The following is a 17,630-nucleotide window of genomic DNA, read 5'->3' as shown; positions in this document are numbered from 1 at the left end:
GGAGATATGCTTCATATACTTGACACCATCTTCTGTCACCTAATCAATTCCCCATTTCCATATATCCAGATATAGAGAACTCCTGTAAGAGAGGGGAGGAAGCTGCATCTAAGGGAGTCAGCTGCATCAGTAAAATGTTCAAGAGTTTCCAAGGGACAATTTTTTAAAGGTATTTAGGAGCCTAATTCCCATTGAAATCAATAGGTGTTAGGTGTTTAATCTGTTCCAAGACTTTTGTGAAATACTCAAGACATCGACCAGCAACTTTGGAAGCCTAAAGAGCTCTGAAAATCTAGCTAGGGCAAGATTTTTAAAGATATTTGGGCACTAGTGGACAATTTCAAAGGTATATAGGCACCTAACACTCATTGAAACCAGGTGCTTTTGAAAATCCCACTGGGTGCCTAAATACCTTTAAAAATCTGTCTTTATAAAACTTTTGAAAATGGGACTTAAATGCCACAATCCCTTTCGTACTTTTCAGTATTTTAAGCCCAGTTCCTACCGGGATGTAACAGAGAAGTGGGCCTCTTGTGTAGCAAGTGCATCTCATTTGTGTTTCACAGATGTAGCCCTTTAACCCCAGAGGTTTCTGGGAGTTGTAGTCTCCAGACAAGGCACATGAGTTTGGGTCAACCGACCAAGTGTTATTTGATTACCTGCTGGAGACTATAGAAAGTGAGGTTCCAGGCTCAGTCTTTGGAAAATGAGGATTGAGGAAAGACCCAGAAGTCATTTGCTGCATGGAGATCTAGCAGGAGTCCAAAGGGGTAGCCCAGAAGGGCTAGCTAATTGCTTTTCCACAAAAAAGTTTTAACACCAGACAATGTGTTTTTGTTGAACTCAACATTTTCTACAGGAAAATGTCAATTTTGCCAAAAATCTCGAGTTTCTCTTGGAAAATCAAAGCTGTATATCTCGTTTAGATTTGACATTAAACTATAAAACCACATTTTTTCCTTTCCAAACTTTAATTTGAAACAAAATATTTCATTTTTAAATATGGATTCTAAATCATAGAATCCTAGCAATGTTGAGCTGGAAGGGACCTTGAGAAGTGACAAAGTGAAGACCCTTGTGCTGAGGCAGGACAGGGTAGGACAAAGTAAACCTCGACCACCCCAACATATGTTTGTCCAAATCTCCACTGATGGGGATTCCACAATCTCCCTTGGGAGCCTATTCCAGAGTTTACCTGCCCTTATAGTTAGAAAGTTCTTCCTAATATCTAACCTCAATCTCCCTTACATTTATTGCTTCTTCTCCTACCTTCAGTGGACATAGAGAACAGTTGATCATAGTCATCTTATAACAGCCCTTAACATATCTGAAGATTGTTATCAGCTTCCCCCTCATTCTTCTTTTCTCAAGAGTAAACATGGCCAGTGTTTTTAACCTTTCCTCAAAGGTCAGGTTTTCTAAACCTTTCATCATTTTTGTGTTGCTCTCCTCTGCTCTCTCTCCAATTTTTCCACATCTTTCCGAAAGTGTGGCACCCAGAAGTGGAAATAATGCTCCATCTGAGCCTCATCAGCACTGAGTAGAGGAGGACAATTATCTCCCATGACTTACATACAACATTCCTGTCAATACACCTCAGAATGCTATGAGCCTAGTTTACAACTGCATCGCATTGTTGGCTCATATTCAGTGTGTGGTCCACTATAAATCCCCAGATCCTTTTCAACAGTGCTACCACCTAGCCAGTTATTCCCCACTTTGTAGTTGAACATTTGTTTTTTCCTTCCTAAGTGAAGTACTTTGCACTTATCTTTACTGAATTTCATCTTGTTCTTTTCAGACTAATTTTCCAATTTATCAAGGTCCTTTTGAATTCTAACCCTGTCATCCAAAGTGCTTGCAACCCCTACCATCTTGCTGTCATCTGCAAAACTTATAAGCATACTCTCCGCTTCCTTATCCAAATTATTAGTGAAAATATTGAATAGGATCAGACCAAAGACTGACCTCTATGGGACCCCACTAGATACAAGCTTCAAGTTTGACAGCAAACCCTTGACAACTACTCTTTGAGTACGTTCTTTCAACCAGTTGTTCACCCACCTGATAGTAATTTCCTCTAGACCACATTTCTTACTTTGTTTATAAGAATGTAATGCGGACTGTGTCAGAAGCCTTACTAAAATTAAGGTATATCCCATCTACTGCTTTCTCCCATCAACCAAGTCAGGAACCCTGTCAAAGAAATTAAAAGTTTTATTTTGACTTAATTGGACATTCAGATGATAAATTTTGATGTCATTTTTAATCAAAGTGCCACTTTTTCATTGACAATTGACGATTTGAAATGGAATATTTCATTCTGAAGTGTTGCAAGTACAACTGATTGAATTTTTTCTAACAGAACAGTTCTACGGGGATGTGTTGATTCCATAAAAACTTTTTAGAGTGGTAACCAAGAACATCTGGAGTATAATACATAACTTGTTTGTAGCAATTGTGAATCATAGAATATCAGGGTTAGAAGGGACCTCAGGAGGTCATCTAGTACAACCCTCTGCTCAAAGCAGGAGCTAATCCCCAACTAAATCATCCCAGCCAGGGCTTTGTCAAGCCTGACCTTAAAAACTTCTAAGGAAGAAGATTCCACCACCTCCCTAGGTAACACATTCCAGTGTTTCACCACCCTCCTAGTGAAAAAGTTTTTCCTAATATCCAACCTAAATCTCCCCCACTGCAACTTGAGACCATTACTCCTTGTTCTGTCATCTGCTATCTCTGAGAACAGTCTAGAGCCATCCTTTTTGGAACAACCTTTCAGGTAGTTGAAAGCAGCTATCAAGTCTCCCCTCATTCTTCTCTTCCGCAGACTAAACAATCCCAGTTCCTTCAGCCTCTCCTCATAAGTCATGTGTTCCAGTCCCCTAATCATTTTTGTTGCCCTCCGCTGGACTCTTTCCAATTTTTCCACATCCTTCTTGTAGTGTGGGGCCCAAAACTGGACACAGTACTCCAGATGAGGCCTCACCAGTGTCGAATAGAGGGGAACGATCACGTCCCTCGATCTGCTGGCAATGCCCCTACTTATACATCCCAGAATGCCATTAGTCTTCTTGGCAACAAGGGCACACTGTTGACTCCTATCCAGCTTCTCGTCCACTGTAACCCCTAGGTCCTTTTCTGCAGAACTACAGCCTAGCCATTCGGTCCCTAGTCTGTAGCGGTGCCTGGGATTCTTCCGTCCTAAGTGCAGGACTCTGCACTTGTCCTTGTTGAACCTCATTAGATTTCTTTTGGCCCAATCCTCTAATTTTTCTAGGTCCCTCTGTATCCTATCCGTACCCTCCAGCGTATCTACCTCTCCTCCCAGTTTAGTGTCATCTGCAACTTTGCTGAGGCTGCAATCCACACCATCCTCCAGATCATTCATGAAGATATTGAACAAAACCGGCCCCAGGACCGACCCTTGGGGCACTCCACTTGATACTGGCTGCCAACTAGACATGGAGCCATTGATCACTACCCGCTGAGCCCGACAATCTAGCCAACTTTCTATCCACCTTTTAGTCCATTCATCCAGCCCATACTTTGTTAACTTGCTGGCAAGAATACTGTGGGAGACAGTGTCAAAAGCTTTGCTAAAGTCAAAGAACAACACGTCCACTGCTTTCCCCTCATGCACAGAGCCACTTATCTCATCATAGAAGGCAATTAGATTAGTCATGCATGACTTGCCCTTGGTGAATCCATGCTGACTGTTCCTGATCACTTTCCTCTCCTCTAAGTGCTTCAGAATTGATTCCCTGAGGACCTGCTCCATGATTTTTCCAGGGACTGAGGTGAGGCTGATTGGCCTGTAGTTCCCAGGATCCTCCTTCTTCCCTTTTTTAAAGATTGGCACTACATTAGCCTTTTTCCAGTCATCCGGGACTTCCCCCGTTCGCCACGAGTTTTCAAAGATAATGGCCAATGGCTCTGCAATCACAACCGCCAACTCCTTTGAAGGGGAAAGGCCAGATGGCTATAGTAAAATAATGGGAGACAGATATATTAGCCACAGGCTAAATAAATCCCTGTTACCAGGCTAAGCAAATGGCAGCTGCTACATGTCAATTAAGACACCTGGGGCCAATTAAGATCTTTCCAGAAGGCAGGGAGGACAGCTAGGTTGATTGGGACACCTGAAGCCAATCAAGGGCTGGCTGAAACTGGTTAAAAGCCACCCAGTTAGTCAGGTGGACATGTGTGTCAGGAGCTGTAGGAGGAAGTTGTGCTGTTGGGGAGACTGGGCAGTACAAACCATATCAGGCACAAGGAAGGAGGTTCTGAGGTAAGGGTGAAGTGGATCTTGAGGAAGTGGGGGCTGCTGTGGGGAAGTGGCCCAGGGAATTGTACGCGTCCTGTTTCTAAAAGGTCAGCTACTATAGTTGATACTATTAGGGTCCCTGAGCTGGAGCTCAGGGTAGAGGGCAGGCCCAGGCTCCCCTCTTTGCACCCCCCCCCCAGCCGATACAGACCAGTCAGCTTAACTTCTGTATGTGGAAAGACAATGGAGCAAATAATTAAGCAATGTATACAAGAAGAAGTCATAGGAGGGGCATCTCTGTTCTGCTCTAGGGGAACAGGATCCTGCTGTCCTGACTGATCAGTACCATTGTAGCAGGCATACATGTGTTAGTGTACCTGTAGCTCCTATGGGCGCTTCTAATACAGTGCTTTGTGGACAATAAATCTGGCCAAGCGCCTTCATCACTGAACCGAGCCTGTGGTCTTTATGAATAACATTGAGGTCTGCTGAATCTTCATGCTGCATTCTCTGCTAGTGCAGCTAACACCGGAGTTCCAAGAACAGCCGCACCAGCATCATTAACAACTTAGCATCCTTAACAACACTCTGCAGAACTAACAACATATATCAGTAAGGGGGGGGGGGTTATGGTTTGCTGTACCCCTAAGGGCAGCTAATCATCAACAGGCCCCCTTACCTGGTGTCCCTCTGCTTTGACTGCAGTGGCCTATGTTCTTAGCCACTAACAGGCGGTGGTTCCATTGGTTTATAGAAGTCAGGAAACCTTCTTTGCCTCCCTATGTGGTTTGGACTATCCCCAACCTGGCACTTATCCTTATGACTAGCCTGATACCTCATACGTACACTCTTCTGACACCTCCATAATGGATGAACCAATGATCAAGGTACACTTAATTTACAATGGGAAATATAATGTAATTGAAACATATAAAGGGAAGGGGAAGATTGATGTGAATTGGGTACATCAGTAACACCAACCAACCCACATGTAACACTACCCCCACAGTGGATTTCCTTGGATTCACGAGTTCAATTTATTCCACACTAGTAGGCTCCCAAATGTGGAGGAGCCCACATACCTTCATGAGTCATTACAGGCCTGAAGGTGCTTGAGTGAAGTGAGATGATGAGGGCACCAATTCATCCAGGGGGAACACCTCTCTGTGGCAGCAATAGGCATTAGATATTATAATCTAATATAATCTAATATAATCTAATACCTTATTTATATAAGCTATTAGATAATAGCTTATCTAAAGTGATCACTCTCCTTACAATGTGTATGATAATCAAGATAAGCTATTACCAGCAGGAGAGTGGGGTGGGAGGAGGTATTTTTTCATGCTTTGTGTGTATATAAAAAGATCTTCTACACTTTCCACAGTATGCATCCAATGAAGTGAGCTGTAGCTCACGAAAGCTTATGCTCAAAGAAATTGCTTAGTCTCTAAGGTGCCACAAGTACTCCTTTTCTTTTTGCGAATACAGACTAACACGGCTGTTACTGTGAAACCTGTCATATATAATATAATAGGTTATAAACATAGAATATATGTTAAACACAAACAGAGAGAGAGAGAGAGCAATAGTGTGTGAACATTTTCATGTATTGATTTTTTTTCAATATCCATTCTGAGATTTTTTGATCATTTCTTCAATCAATTAAAAAATATAGAAAAAAACTGCATGATTTCTTGTGATGAAAACTGCTGACAGTGTTGACAATTTCAATTAAAAAGGGACAAATAGTTTCAGTGGAACTACTCTTTCTTGGAAAAATGCCAGGAAAATCAAAATAAATAAAAGCAGCAGCCAGACTCTCTTGCTATTCAAGGTCACCTGCTCCGGACCAGAGCGGGGTGTGTATTGGTGGCTTAAGACACTGTTTAATTCATCAATCCTGGGGCCCCTATTTGGGATGCTGGTCCCAAATGTAAAGTAAAGCCACCAAAATCCTACTTTCATGTGTGTCAGATGCCAATGGCCTTCATGGGCTATTCCAAAAGCTGGGAATTGGCCACACATATGGATATCTTTGCCATGTTCTTTTTCCTGAGCAGCAAGAGGTGGATTGGGTAGGAGTCATAACAACTGTCCCACGCAACTGGATCAGAAGGAATATTCTAGGGGACAGATCTGCTATTTTATGGGTGTTGATCACTATCTATGGGCCAGATCTTGAGCTGGTATAACTATGATCTATTGTGAGGGTGTAGAGGTGGGAATCAAGTGGTTTTCTGCAGGCTCATTGCACAGGTTTCAATTTTTCTCTATGGCATTAAATTATCATTTAACATGTACCCCCTGGAGTGAAATCCTGGTCCTATTCAAGCCAATGGGAGCTTTGCTATTGACAGCAGTGTGGTCTGGTTCACCCCTGGAATCTTAAAATTCCACATCCATCCATCCACCTGTTGGAGAGACCTCACAAGTAACTCAAATTAATTCATCCTGAAGGAGAGGAAATCCCATGTATATTTGTGGCTGGGAATTTGAAAATCAATGGTGTTAAGCACATAGGTGCTTTTGAAAATCTCACTAGATGCCTAAATACCTCTAAAAGTCTGGTCCCCTATTAGTAGTTACATAGATAGTGAATACCTCACTCCTCCAGAGAAGTACATCACACTATGGAACAGGCCACCCAAATACCCCATATGGATTCTAGTGTGGGATGGAAGGTGACAACTAGGGGTGTGCAGTCAGAGGGGGTTTTATTTCTGTATTGAAGCAGGTTCTTTCCAGGTATCATCAAATACCTACAACCCATACCCTATGGGGACCCCATCCTGGAAGAAATCTTTTCTGAATTCCCTCTCCTGGCCTTCAAACATCTCCCCATCCTCTCCTAGCTCATCGTCAGACTCAAGCTGCCCACAGATCAAGAAACACCAACTCAAATTGGCACCAGACCCAGCCACAACAACACATGCAAAACCTGCAGAATTATCTCCACTGCTACAATGATAACACCCCCCACAATACACATTTCAAGACCCATGGATCCTACATATGCCTATCATAACATGTGGTGTACTTCATCCAGTGCACTACATACCCCAATAGCAACTATGTGGGTGAAACCAGACAATCACTATGCTCGTAAATGAACTCACACAGGAAAAATGATAAAAGACAAAAACACCACATCACCTGCGGGTGAACACTTTTCACAAAGCTATCGCTCTATATCTGGCCTATCATTCCCCGTCCTCAAAGGTTACCTGCATAACACTCTCAAAAGATGAGCCTGGGAGCTTGAATTCATAATTTTGCTAGACACTAAAAATCATGGTCAAGGCCTGGTCTACACAGGGGAGGGGGGGAGAAAAGGGGATCGATCTAAGTTATGCAACTTCCGCTACGTGAACAACGTAGCTGAAGTCGACGTACTTAGATCTACTTACCGCGGTGTCTTCACTGCGGTAAGTCGACGGCTGACGCTCTTCCACTGAGTCTGCCTGAGCCTCTTGGTCTGGTGGAGTAACAGGGTCGACGTGAGAGCACTCAGTGGTCGATTTATTGCCTCTAGACGAGACGTGATAAATTGACTCCCACTGGATCGATCACTGCCTGTCGATCCAGTGAGAAGGATTTATGGCTTACTACAACAATCTGAAATGCACTAACCACCCTTTGTGTCCTTTCATAGGATGACCTCTGGTTTTTGTATTGTGGGAAAGGGTAACTATCACTTTTCTATTCACTTTTTCCACATCATTCTTGATTTTATAAACGTCTATTATATCCCCCTTAATCATCTCTTTTCTAAGATGAACAGTCCTAATCTTTTTAGTCTCTCCTTGCATGGAAGCTGTTCCATACCCTTGATCTTGATAAAGGAGGGCTTTAAACTAGGTTCACCGGGGGAAGGAGACCAAAGCGCTGAGGTAAGTGGGGAAGTGGGATACCGGGAGGAAGCACGAGCAGGAGCGTGTGAGAGGGGAGGGCTCCTGCCTCATACTGAGAAAGAAGGGCAATCAGTGGGTTATCTCAAGTGCCTATACACAAATTCATGAAGCCTGGGAAACAAGCAAGGAGAACTGGAAGTCCTGGCAAAGTCAAGGAATTATGATGTGATTGGAATAACAGAGACTTGGTGGGATAACTCACATGACTGGAGTACTGTCATGGATGGATATCAACTGTTCAGGAAGGACAGGCAGGGCAGAAAAGGTGGGGGAGTTGCACTGTATGTAAGGGAGCAGTATGACTGCTCAGAGCTCAAGTATGAAACTGCAGAAAAACCTGAGAGTCTCTGGATTAAGTTTAGAAGTGTGAGCAACAAGGGTGATGTCGTGGTGGCAGTCTATTACAGACCACTGGACCAGGGGGATGAGGTGGCCGAGGCTTTCTTTCGGCAACTCACAGAAGTTACTAGATCACACGCCCTGGTTCTCATGGGAGACTTCAATCACCCTGATATCTGCTGGGAGAGCAATACAGCGGTGCACAGACAATCCAGGAAGTTTTTGGAAAGTGTAGGGGACAATTTCTTGGTGCAAGTGCTGGAGGAACCAACTAGGGGCGGAGCTCTTCTTGACCTGCTGCTCACAAACCAGGAAGAATTAGTAGGGGAAGCAAAAGTGGATGGGAACCTGGGAGGCAGTGACCATGAAATGGTCGAGTTCAGGATTCTGACAAAAGGAAGAAAGGAGAGCAGCAGAATACAGACCCTGGACTTCAGAAAAGCAGACTTTGACTCCCTCCGGGAACTGATGGGCAAGATCCCCTGGGAGAATAACATGAGGGGGAAAGGAGTCCAGGGGAGCTGGCTGTATTTTAAAGAATCCTTATTGAGGTTACAGGGACAAACCATCCCGATGTGTAGAAAGAATAGTAAATATGGCAGGCGACCAGCTTGGCTTAACAGTGACATCTTTGCTGATCTAAAATACAAAAAAGAAGCTTACAAGAAGTGGAAGATTGGACAAATGACCAGGGATTAGTATAAAAATATTGCTCAGGCATGCAGGAGTGAAATCAGGAAGGCCAAATCACACCTGGAGTTGCAGCTAGCAAGAGATGTTAAGAGTAACAAGAAGAGTTTCTTCAGGTATGTTAGCAACAAGAAGAAAGTCAAGGAAAGTGTGGGCCCCTTACTGAATGAGGGAGGCAACCTAGTGACAGAGGATGTGGAAAAAGCTAAAGTACTCAATGCTTTTTTTGCCTCTGTCTTCATGAATAAGGTCAGGTCCCAGACTGCTGCACTGGGCAGCACAGCACGGGGAGGAGGTGACCAGCCCTCTGTGAAGAAAGAAGTGGTTTGGGACTATTTAGAAAAGCTGGACGTGCACAAGTCCATGGGGCCGGATGTGCTGCATCCGAGAGTGCTAAAGGAGTTGGCGGATGTGATTGCAGAGCCATGGGCCATTATCTTTGAAAACTCATGGAGATTGTCGGGCTCAACGGGTAGTGATCAATGTCTCCATGTCTAGTTGGCAGCCGGTATCTAGTGGGGTGCCCCAAGGGTCGGTCCTGGGGCCGGTTTTGTTCAATATCTTCATAAATGATTTGGAGGATGGTGTGGATTGCAGCCTCAGCAAGGTTGCAGATGACACTAAACTGGGAGGAGAGGTAGATAAGCTGGAGGGTAGGGATAGGATACAGAGGGACCTAAATCCTAAATTGGAGGATTGGGCCAAAAGAAATCTGATGAGGTTCAACAAGGACAAGTGCAGAGTCCTGTACTTAGGACGGAAGAATCCCAGGCACTGCTACAGACTAGGGACCGAATGGCTAGGCAGCAGTTCTGCAGAAAAGGACCTAGGGGTTACAGTGGATGAGAAGCTGGATAGGAGTCAACAGTGTGCCCTTGTTGCCAAGAAGACTAATGGCATTTTGGGATGTATAAGTAGGGGCATTGCCAGCAGATCGAGGGACATGATCGTTCCCCTCTATTCGACACTGGTGAGGCCTCATCTGGAGTACTGTGTCCAGTTTTGGGCCCCACACTACAAGAAGGATGTGGAAAAATTGGAAAGAGTCCAGCGGAGGGCAACAACAATGATTAGGGGACTGGAACACATGACTTATGAGGAGAGGCTAGGGAATGTGGGATGTTTAGTCTACGGAAGAGAAGAATGAGGGGGGATTTGATAGCTGCTTTCAACTACCTGAAAGGGGGTTCCAAAGAGGATGGCTCTAGACTGTTCTCAGTGGTAGCAGATGACAGAACAAGGAGTAATGGTCTCAAGTTGCAGTGGGGGAGATTTAGGTTGGATATTAGGAAAAACTTTTTCACTAGGAGGGTGGTGAAACACTGGAATGCGTTACCTCAGGAAGTGGTGGAATCCCCTTCCTTAGAAGTTTTTAAGGTCAGGCTTGACAAAGCCCTGGCTGGGATGATTTAATTGGGGATCAGTCCTGCTTTGAGCAGGGGGTTGGACTAGATGACCTCCTGAGGTCCCTTCCAACCCTGATATTCTATGATTCTATGATTCTATGATCATCTTTGTTGCCCTTCTCTGGACAGTTTCCAGTTCCACTATATCCTTTTTTGAGATGGGGACACCAGAAGTGGACACTGTATTTAAGATGTGGGCACACCAAGGGTTTATCGTGACATTATGATATTTTTGTTTTATTTTCTAACCCTTTCCTAATAGTTCCTAGCACTCTAACATTATTAAGGGCACAAGAGCAAACTATCCCACTGCGTAGGAAAGATAGGAAGTGTGATGAGCTGAGTCACAGAGACCCCCTTGGGACTGTCACCTGAGGTGCTGAGACTACCTCTGAGCCAGTTTTCCCTGCCAGCTTGGGACTTCAGTACCTTGCCTTGTTTGAGCCAGACATGGTAGCCTGCTGCAAACAGATCCAAGTCTGAACCTCGTCTCCCACAAGCTGCAGGCTTAACTGAAAACAGCTTAAGAAGTGCTCCTGTCTCCAGCACTCAGATACCCAGCTCCCAATGGGATCCAAACCCCAAATAAATCCATTTTATTCTGTATAAAGCTTATACGGGGTAAACTCATAAATTGATCGCCCTCTATAACACTGATAGAGAGACATGCACAGCTGTTTGCTCCCCCAGGAATTAATAATTGCTCTGGGTTAAATAATAAGTAAAAAGTGATTTTATTAAATATAAAAAGTAGGATTTAAGTGGTTCCAAGTACTAACAGACAGAACAAAGTAAATTACCAAGCAAAATAAAATAAAACACGCCAGTCTATAATACAGTAAGAAGCTGAATACAGATAAAATCTCACCCTCAGAGATGTTTCAATAAGCTTCTTTCACAGACTGGATGCCTTCCTAGTCTGGGCCCAATCCTTTCCCCTGGTACAGACCTTGTTCCTGCTCAGGTGGTAAGTAGGGGATTTCTCATGACTGCAGCCCCCTTTGTTCTGTTCTACCCCCTTATACAGCTTTGGCACAAGGTGGGAATCTTTTGTCTCTTTGAGTCCCCACCCCTCCTTCTAAATGGAAGAGCCCCAGGTTTAAGATGAATTCCAGTACCAGGTGACATGGTCACAAGTCCTGTGTGACCCCAAGCCTTCATTCTTTCCTTTCCTTCAGTCCACAGGAAGACTTGCAAGGAAACAGAGCCATCTATAGTCAATTGTCCTAGCTCATGGGAGCCACCAAGATTCCAAACCACCATTAATGGCCCACACTTTGCATAATTACAATAGGAATTTAAATATTCATGGTAAATAGGCCCAAAGGCCTGTGATGGGATGTTAGATGGGGTGGGATCTGAGTTACTACAGAAAATTCTTTCCTGAGTTTCTGGCTGGTGAATCTTGCCCATATGCTCAGGGTTTAGCTGATTGCCATATTTGGGGTCGGGAAGGAATTTTCCTCCAGGGCAGATTGGAAGAGGCCCTGGAGGTTTTTCGCCTTCCTCTGTAGCATGGGACACGGGTCACTTGCTGGAGGATTCTCTGCTCCTCGAAGTCTTTAAACCACGATTTGAGGTCTTCAATAGCTCAGACATAGGTGAGAGGTTTTCCGCAGGAGTGGGTGGGTGAGATTCTGTGGCCTGCGTTGTGCAGGAGGTCAGACTAGATGATCATAATGGTTCCTTCTGACCTTAATATCTGTGAATGTATGACTTCAGAGTCATATTTCTAGTTTCAGATACAAGAGCGATACATTTATACAAATAGGATGACCACACTCCGTAGATTATTAGCTTTGTAATGATACCTTACAAGAGACCTTTTGCATGAAGCATATTCCAGTTTCATTGTATTCACACTTATTAGCATATTTTCATAAAATCATATGGAGTTCAGTGTCACAGGAAGTATGTCAAGAGACCACCATGACTTAACCAGGAGATCTTCAATGACCTAAAACCCAAAAAAGAGTCCTACAAAAAGTGGAAACTATGTCAAATTACATAGGATGAATATAAACAAATAACACAAGTATGTAGGGACAAAATTAGAAAGGCTAAGGTACAAAACGAGATCAACCTAGCTAGGGACATAAAGGGTAAAAAGAAAACATTTTACAAATACATTAGAAGCAAGAGGAAGACCAAGGACAGAGTAGGCCTGTTACTCAATGAGGAGGGAAAGGCAATAGCAGAAAATGTGGAAATGGCAGAGGTGCTTAATGACTTCTTTGTGTCGGTTTCCACCAAGAAGGTTGGTGGTGATTGGACATCTAACATAGTGAATGCCAGTGAAAATGAGGTAGGATCAGACGCTAAAATAGAGAAAGAACAAGTCAAAAATTCCTTAGACAAGTTAGATGTCTTCAAATCACCATGACTTGATGAAACACATCATAGAATACTCAAGGAGCTGACTGAGGAGATATCTGAGCCACTAGCGATTATCTTTGAAAAGACATGGAAGACGGGAGACATTCCAGGAGACTGGAAAAGGGCAAATATAGTGCCCATCTATAAAAAGGGAAATAAGGACAAGCTGAGGAATTACAGACCAGTCAGCTTAACTTCTGTACCTAGAAAGACAATGGAGCAAATAATTAAGCAATCAGTTTGCAAACACCTAGAAGATTATGAGGTGATAAGTAACAGTCAGCATGGATTTGTCAAGAACAAATTGTGTCAAACCAACCTGATAGCTTTCTTTGACAGGGTAACAAGCCTTATGGATGAGGGGAAGTGGTAGATGTGGTATATCTTGACTTTAGTAAGGCTTTTGATACTGTCTCACGTGACCTTCTCATAAACAAACTAGGGAAATACAACCTAGGTGGAACTACTATAAGGTAGGGGCAAAACAGGTTGGAAAACTATTCCCAGAGAGTAGTTATCAGAGGTTCACAGTCATGCTGGAAGGGCATAATGAGTGGGGTCCCACAGAGATCGGTTCAGGGTCTGGTTTTGTTCAAAATCTTCACCAATGATTTAGATAATGGCATAGAGAGTACACTTATAAAGTTTGTGGCTGATACCAAGCTGGGAGGGGTTGCAAGTACTTTGGAGGATAGGATTAGAATTCAAAATGATCTGGACAAACTGGAGAAATTGTCTGAAGTAAAGAGGATGAACTTCAATAAGGACAAATGCAAAGTACTCTACTTAGGAAGGAACAATCAGTTGCACACATTTAAAATGGGAAATGACTGCCTAGGAAGGAGTACTGTGGAAAGGGATTTGGGGGTCATAGTGGATCACAAGCTAAATATGAGTCAACAGTGTAACATCATTCTGGGATGTATTAGCAGGAGTGTTGTAAGCAAGACATGAGAAGTAATTCTTCTGCTCTATTCCACGCTGATTAGGCCTGAGCTGCAGTATTATGTCCAGTTCTGGGTGCCACATTTCAGGAAAGATGTGGATAAATTGGAGAAAGTCCAGAAAAGAGCCACAAAAATGATTAAAGGTCTAGAAAGTATGACCTATGAGGAAAGATTGAAAAAATTGGGTTTGTTTAGTCTGGAGAAGAGAAGACTGAGAGGGGACATGATAACAGGTTTCAAGTACATAAAAGGTTGTTACAAGGAGGAGGAGAAAAACTGTTCTTCTTAACCTCTGAGGATACGAAAGAAGCAATGGGCTTAAATTGCAGCAAGGCGGTTTAGGTTGGACATTAGGAAAAACTTCCAAACCGTCAGAGTGGTTAAGCACTGGAATAAATTGCCTAGGGAGGTTGTGGAAACTCCATCACTGAAGATTTTTAAGAGCAGGTTGGATAAACACCTGTCAGGGATGGTGTACATAATACTTAGTCCTGCCTTGAGTGCAGGGGACTGGACGAGATGACCTCTCGAGGTCCCTTCCAGTTCTGATTCTATGATTCTGCTAGCCTTTTAGACTTCTGTTGTGTATTAAGATGAAGTTTTCAGAGAACTATCCACAATGACTCCAAGATCTCTTTCTTGAGTGGTAACCGATAATTTAGAACCCACCATTATCATTTTATATGTATAGTTTGGATTATTTCTTCCGACGTGCATTACTTTCACTCATCAACTCTCACTCATTTGCCATTTTGTTGCCTAGTCACCCAGTTTTCTGCAGTCAGCTTTGGACTTAACTATCTTGAATAATTTTGTATCATCTGCAAACTTTGCCACTTCACTGTTCATTCCCTTTTCCAGATCATCAGTGAATATGTCGAACAGCACAGGTCCCAGTGCAGATCCTTGGGAGGCCCCACTCTTTACCTCTCTCCATTTTTAAAACTGACCATTTATTCTTACCCTTTGTTTCCTATTTTTTAACCACTTACTGATACATGAGAGGACTTTCCCTGTTATCCCCCTGAGTAATTTCCTTCAGAGCCTTTGGGGAGGGACCATGTCAAATGCTTTCTGAAAATACTAGTACATTATATAGACTGCATCATCCTTACCCACATGTTTGTTGACCCCCCCCCCCCACACACACACACACAAAAGAATTCTAATAGATTGGTGAGGCATGGCTTCCTTTACAAAAGGTGTTTTGACTCCTCCCCAACAAATTCTGTCCATCAAGGTGTCTGATAATTCTATTCTTTAATATAGTTTCTACCAGTTTGCCCAGTACTGACATCAGGATCACTGGCCTATAATTCCCAGGATCACCTCTGGGGCCCTTTTTAAAAATTAGAGTTACATTTGTTACCATCCAATCATCTGGTACAGATGCTGATTTAAGTGATAGGTTACAGACCACAGTTTGTAGTCCTGCAATTTCATATTTGTGTTCCTTCAGAACTCTTGGGTGAATATCATCTGGTCCTGATGATTTATTACTGTTTAATTTATCAAGTTGTTCTAAAATCTCTTCTATGGACACATCAATACGGGACAGTAATTCAATAAGGTCTCCCAAGGATATTGCAGGAAATTGCCATTTTTCTCATAGTCCGTTCCATGGCATCACACAAGTCCCCCCTACTGGAAAATATATCAGAAACATAAGTAGAGGAGATAAAGTGTGAAAGTGGGAATTTCAGAGGAGTGCAAGGAAGCTGGTCAACTAACTTGTATTGAAATTCAGTGGGATCTGGGCAATTAATTTCCACACATTCCTTTGAAAATGTCAGCTTGAATCTACATCTGACATTCAGTGGGAGCTTCTTACCTAACTCCCTTCGGCATAGGCCCCTATGTAATTATCAATGGCTGCATCTCTACAGATCCTGGCGAATGCCACACAAATTTAGCAACTTGGAATTTTCAGCATACCAAATTTGCATTTCTCCCACTTGAATTCATCTGTAAGTCAACATCAGGTTGTTACAGTCAATGAGGAAACCTGTAAAACAAAGAAATGTTCACACACACTAAAAATGACCTTCGGGGAATTTTAATTTTGGTCCCTTTGACAACATTTCTACAGAATGCAGACCATTTGAAAACCACTTTACATTCCACTGATTGCCTTTTCCAAGACTCGCTTCACCTCTTTGTTTCTTAGAGTGTAAATGAAAGGGTTTAATAGAGGAGTGACAATTGTGTTAAAGATGTTGACTATTTTGTTTAAATCCAATGAGTTCTGTGCAGAAGGCTTGACATACAGAAAAATGGAGGAGCTGTACCAGATAGTTACGACAGTGAGATGGGCAGAGCAAGTGGAAAAAGCCTTTTGCCGGCCTTGGGCTGAGGGGATTCTACAGATGGTGGAGATGATGTAAATGTACGAGACTAGGGTTATTGCACATGAGCCCAGGAGGACATTAATAGAGATGATAAAAGTTGCCAGCTCAATGAGGCTCGTGTCAGTGCAGGAAAGCACTATCCAGGAATCTATGTCACAAAAGAAGTGATTGATAATGTTAGGGCCACAGAAGGACAACCTGGATATTAGAGATGCCAACACAGAGATAGCCAGGAACCCACCCAGCCAAGAGATGAGGGCCAGCTGAGCAGAGAAGGTGCTGTTCATGAGGGAGCTGTAGCGCAATGGGTGACATATGGCCAAATAGCGGTCATATGCCATGACAGCCAATATGAGACATTCTGTAGAGCCCAGTGATAATATGAAATACAGCTGCAGGATGCAGCCAGTGAAGGAAATGGTTTGGCTTTTCCCGAATATGACACAAATGGCCTTGGGGGCACAGGCTGTGGTGTACCAGATCTCCAGGAAGGAGAGATTGCAGAGGAAGAAGTACATGGGGGTGTGGAGCCATGGGTGGGTCCACACTAAGGTTATAACAGACATATTCCCTATAATTGTAAGGAAATACATAATTGAAAACACTACTGCAAGGGAAATCCGAAAATACCAAGTGCCAGGAAAGCCCAGGAGTATGAACTTCTGCACGCTGGTTTGGTTTTCTATTTCCACTCCAGTCATGAGGTCCATCTGTCAAAACATGAGGGATTATACAGTATTTAAAGATGTTGAACACACTTTGGGATGTACAAAAGTGAAGCGTGAAATACCTTACCCTATCAGGGTACCTATAAAAAATCTGCAGATCCACAGCCCTGAAACTGCCCACATCTCCTAAAACACTTTCAAGATACCCATCTGGGCTCTGGAATTGTGGGATTTAACTCTGCATCTGGTAGACCTGGCTCTTGCTTGAACTTGCTTCACTGGTGAAATACGAGGAACAGGATTCCATGCTGAAATAATTCTAAGGGATTTGGGCACCTTAGGGCTCCTTCTAAAATCCCAGCAATAATACCCAGAACCCTGATTAAAGCTAAGGGAAGGGAAGGGAAGCAGGTGCTACTCAACACCATTCTGTGCTTGTGCACCTTTCAGGCTCTGCAACAGAGATGAGAGCTCCACTCCTTATTCCTCCAAGCCCCATGAGGAGTTAGTGGGATGGCTGACCCAATGGCATCTTTCCCCTGTTGCTGGTCTAGCCCATCAACCCCACTCCACTCACCCACGAGAAAGCCTCACAATTTGGCCCATTGTCTTCATGCCTCACCTTCAAGATAACTTTGCTTGCTGCTCAGGAAAATGACTGGGATTTTCAAAAAA

The 17,630-nt window shown here is 43.3% G+C and overlaps 1 protein-coding gene across 1 annotated transcript; it reads right to left on the bottom strand.

The window, feature by feature from the left end:
* Nucleotides 1-16,052: 16,052 nt before the first annotated feature.
* LOC125629781 (olfactory receptor 6F1-like) lies at nucleotides 16,053-16,988 on the bottom strand. The gene has a single exon (XM_048835174.1). The coding sequence runs from the start codon at nucleotides 16,986-16,988 to the stop codon at nucleotides 16,053-16,055; it is 936 nt and encodes a 311-aa protein (XP_048691131.1).
* Between the last annotated feature and the right edge of the window lie 642 nt (nucleotides 16,989-17,630).

The sequence above is a fragment of the Caretta caretta genome, chromosome 14, assembly GCF_965140235.1.
Source record: "Caretta caretta isolate rCarCar2 chromosome 14, rCarCar1.hap1, whole genome shotgun sequence".
NCBI classification, from domain to species: Eukaryota; Metazoa; Chordata; order Testudines; family Cheloniidae; genus Caretta; species Caretta caretta.
Note: the sequence above shows the minus strand (reverse complement) of the source record. Positions and strands in the feature narration are given on the sequence as shown.

Coding starts and splice junctions, on each gene's coding strand:
- LOC125629781 (XM_048835174.1), bottom strand. CDS start 16,988: ATGACTGGAGTGGAAATAGAAAACCAAACCAGCGTGCAGAAGTTCATA.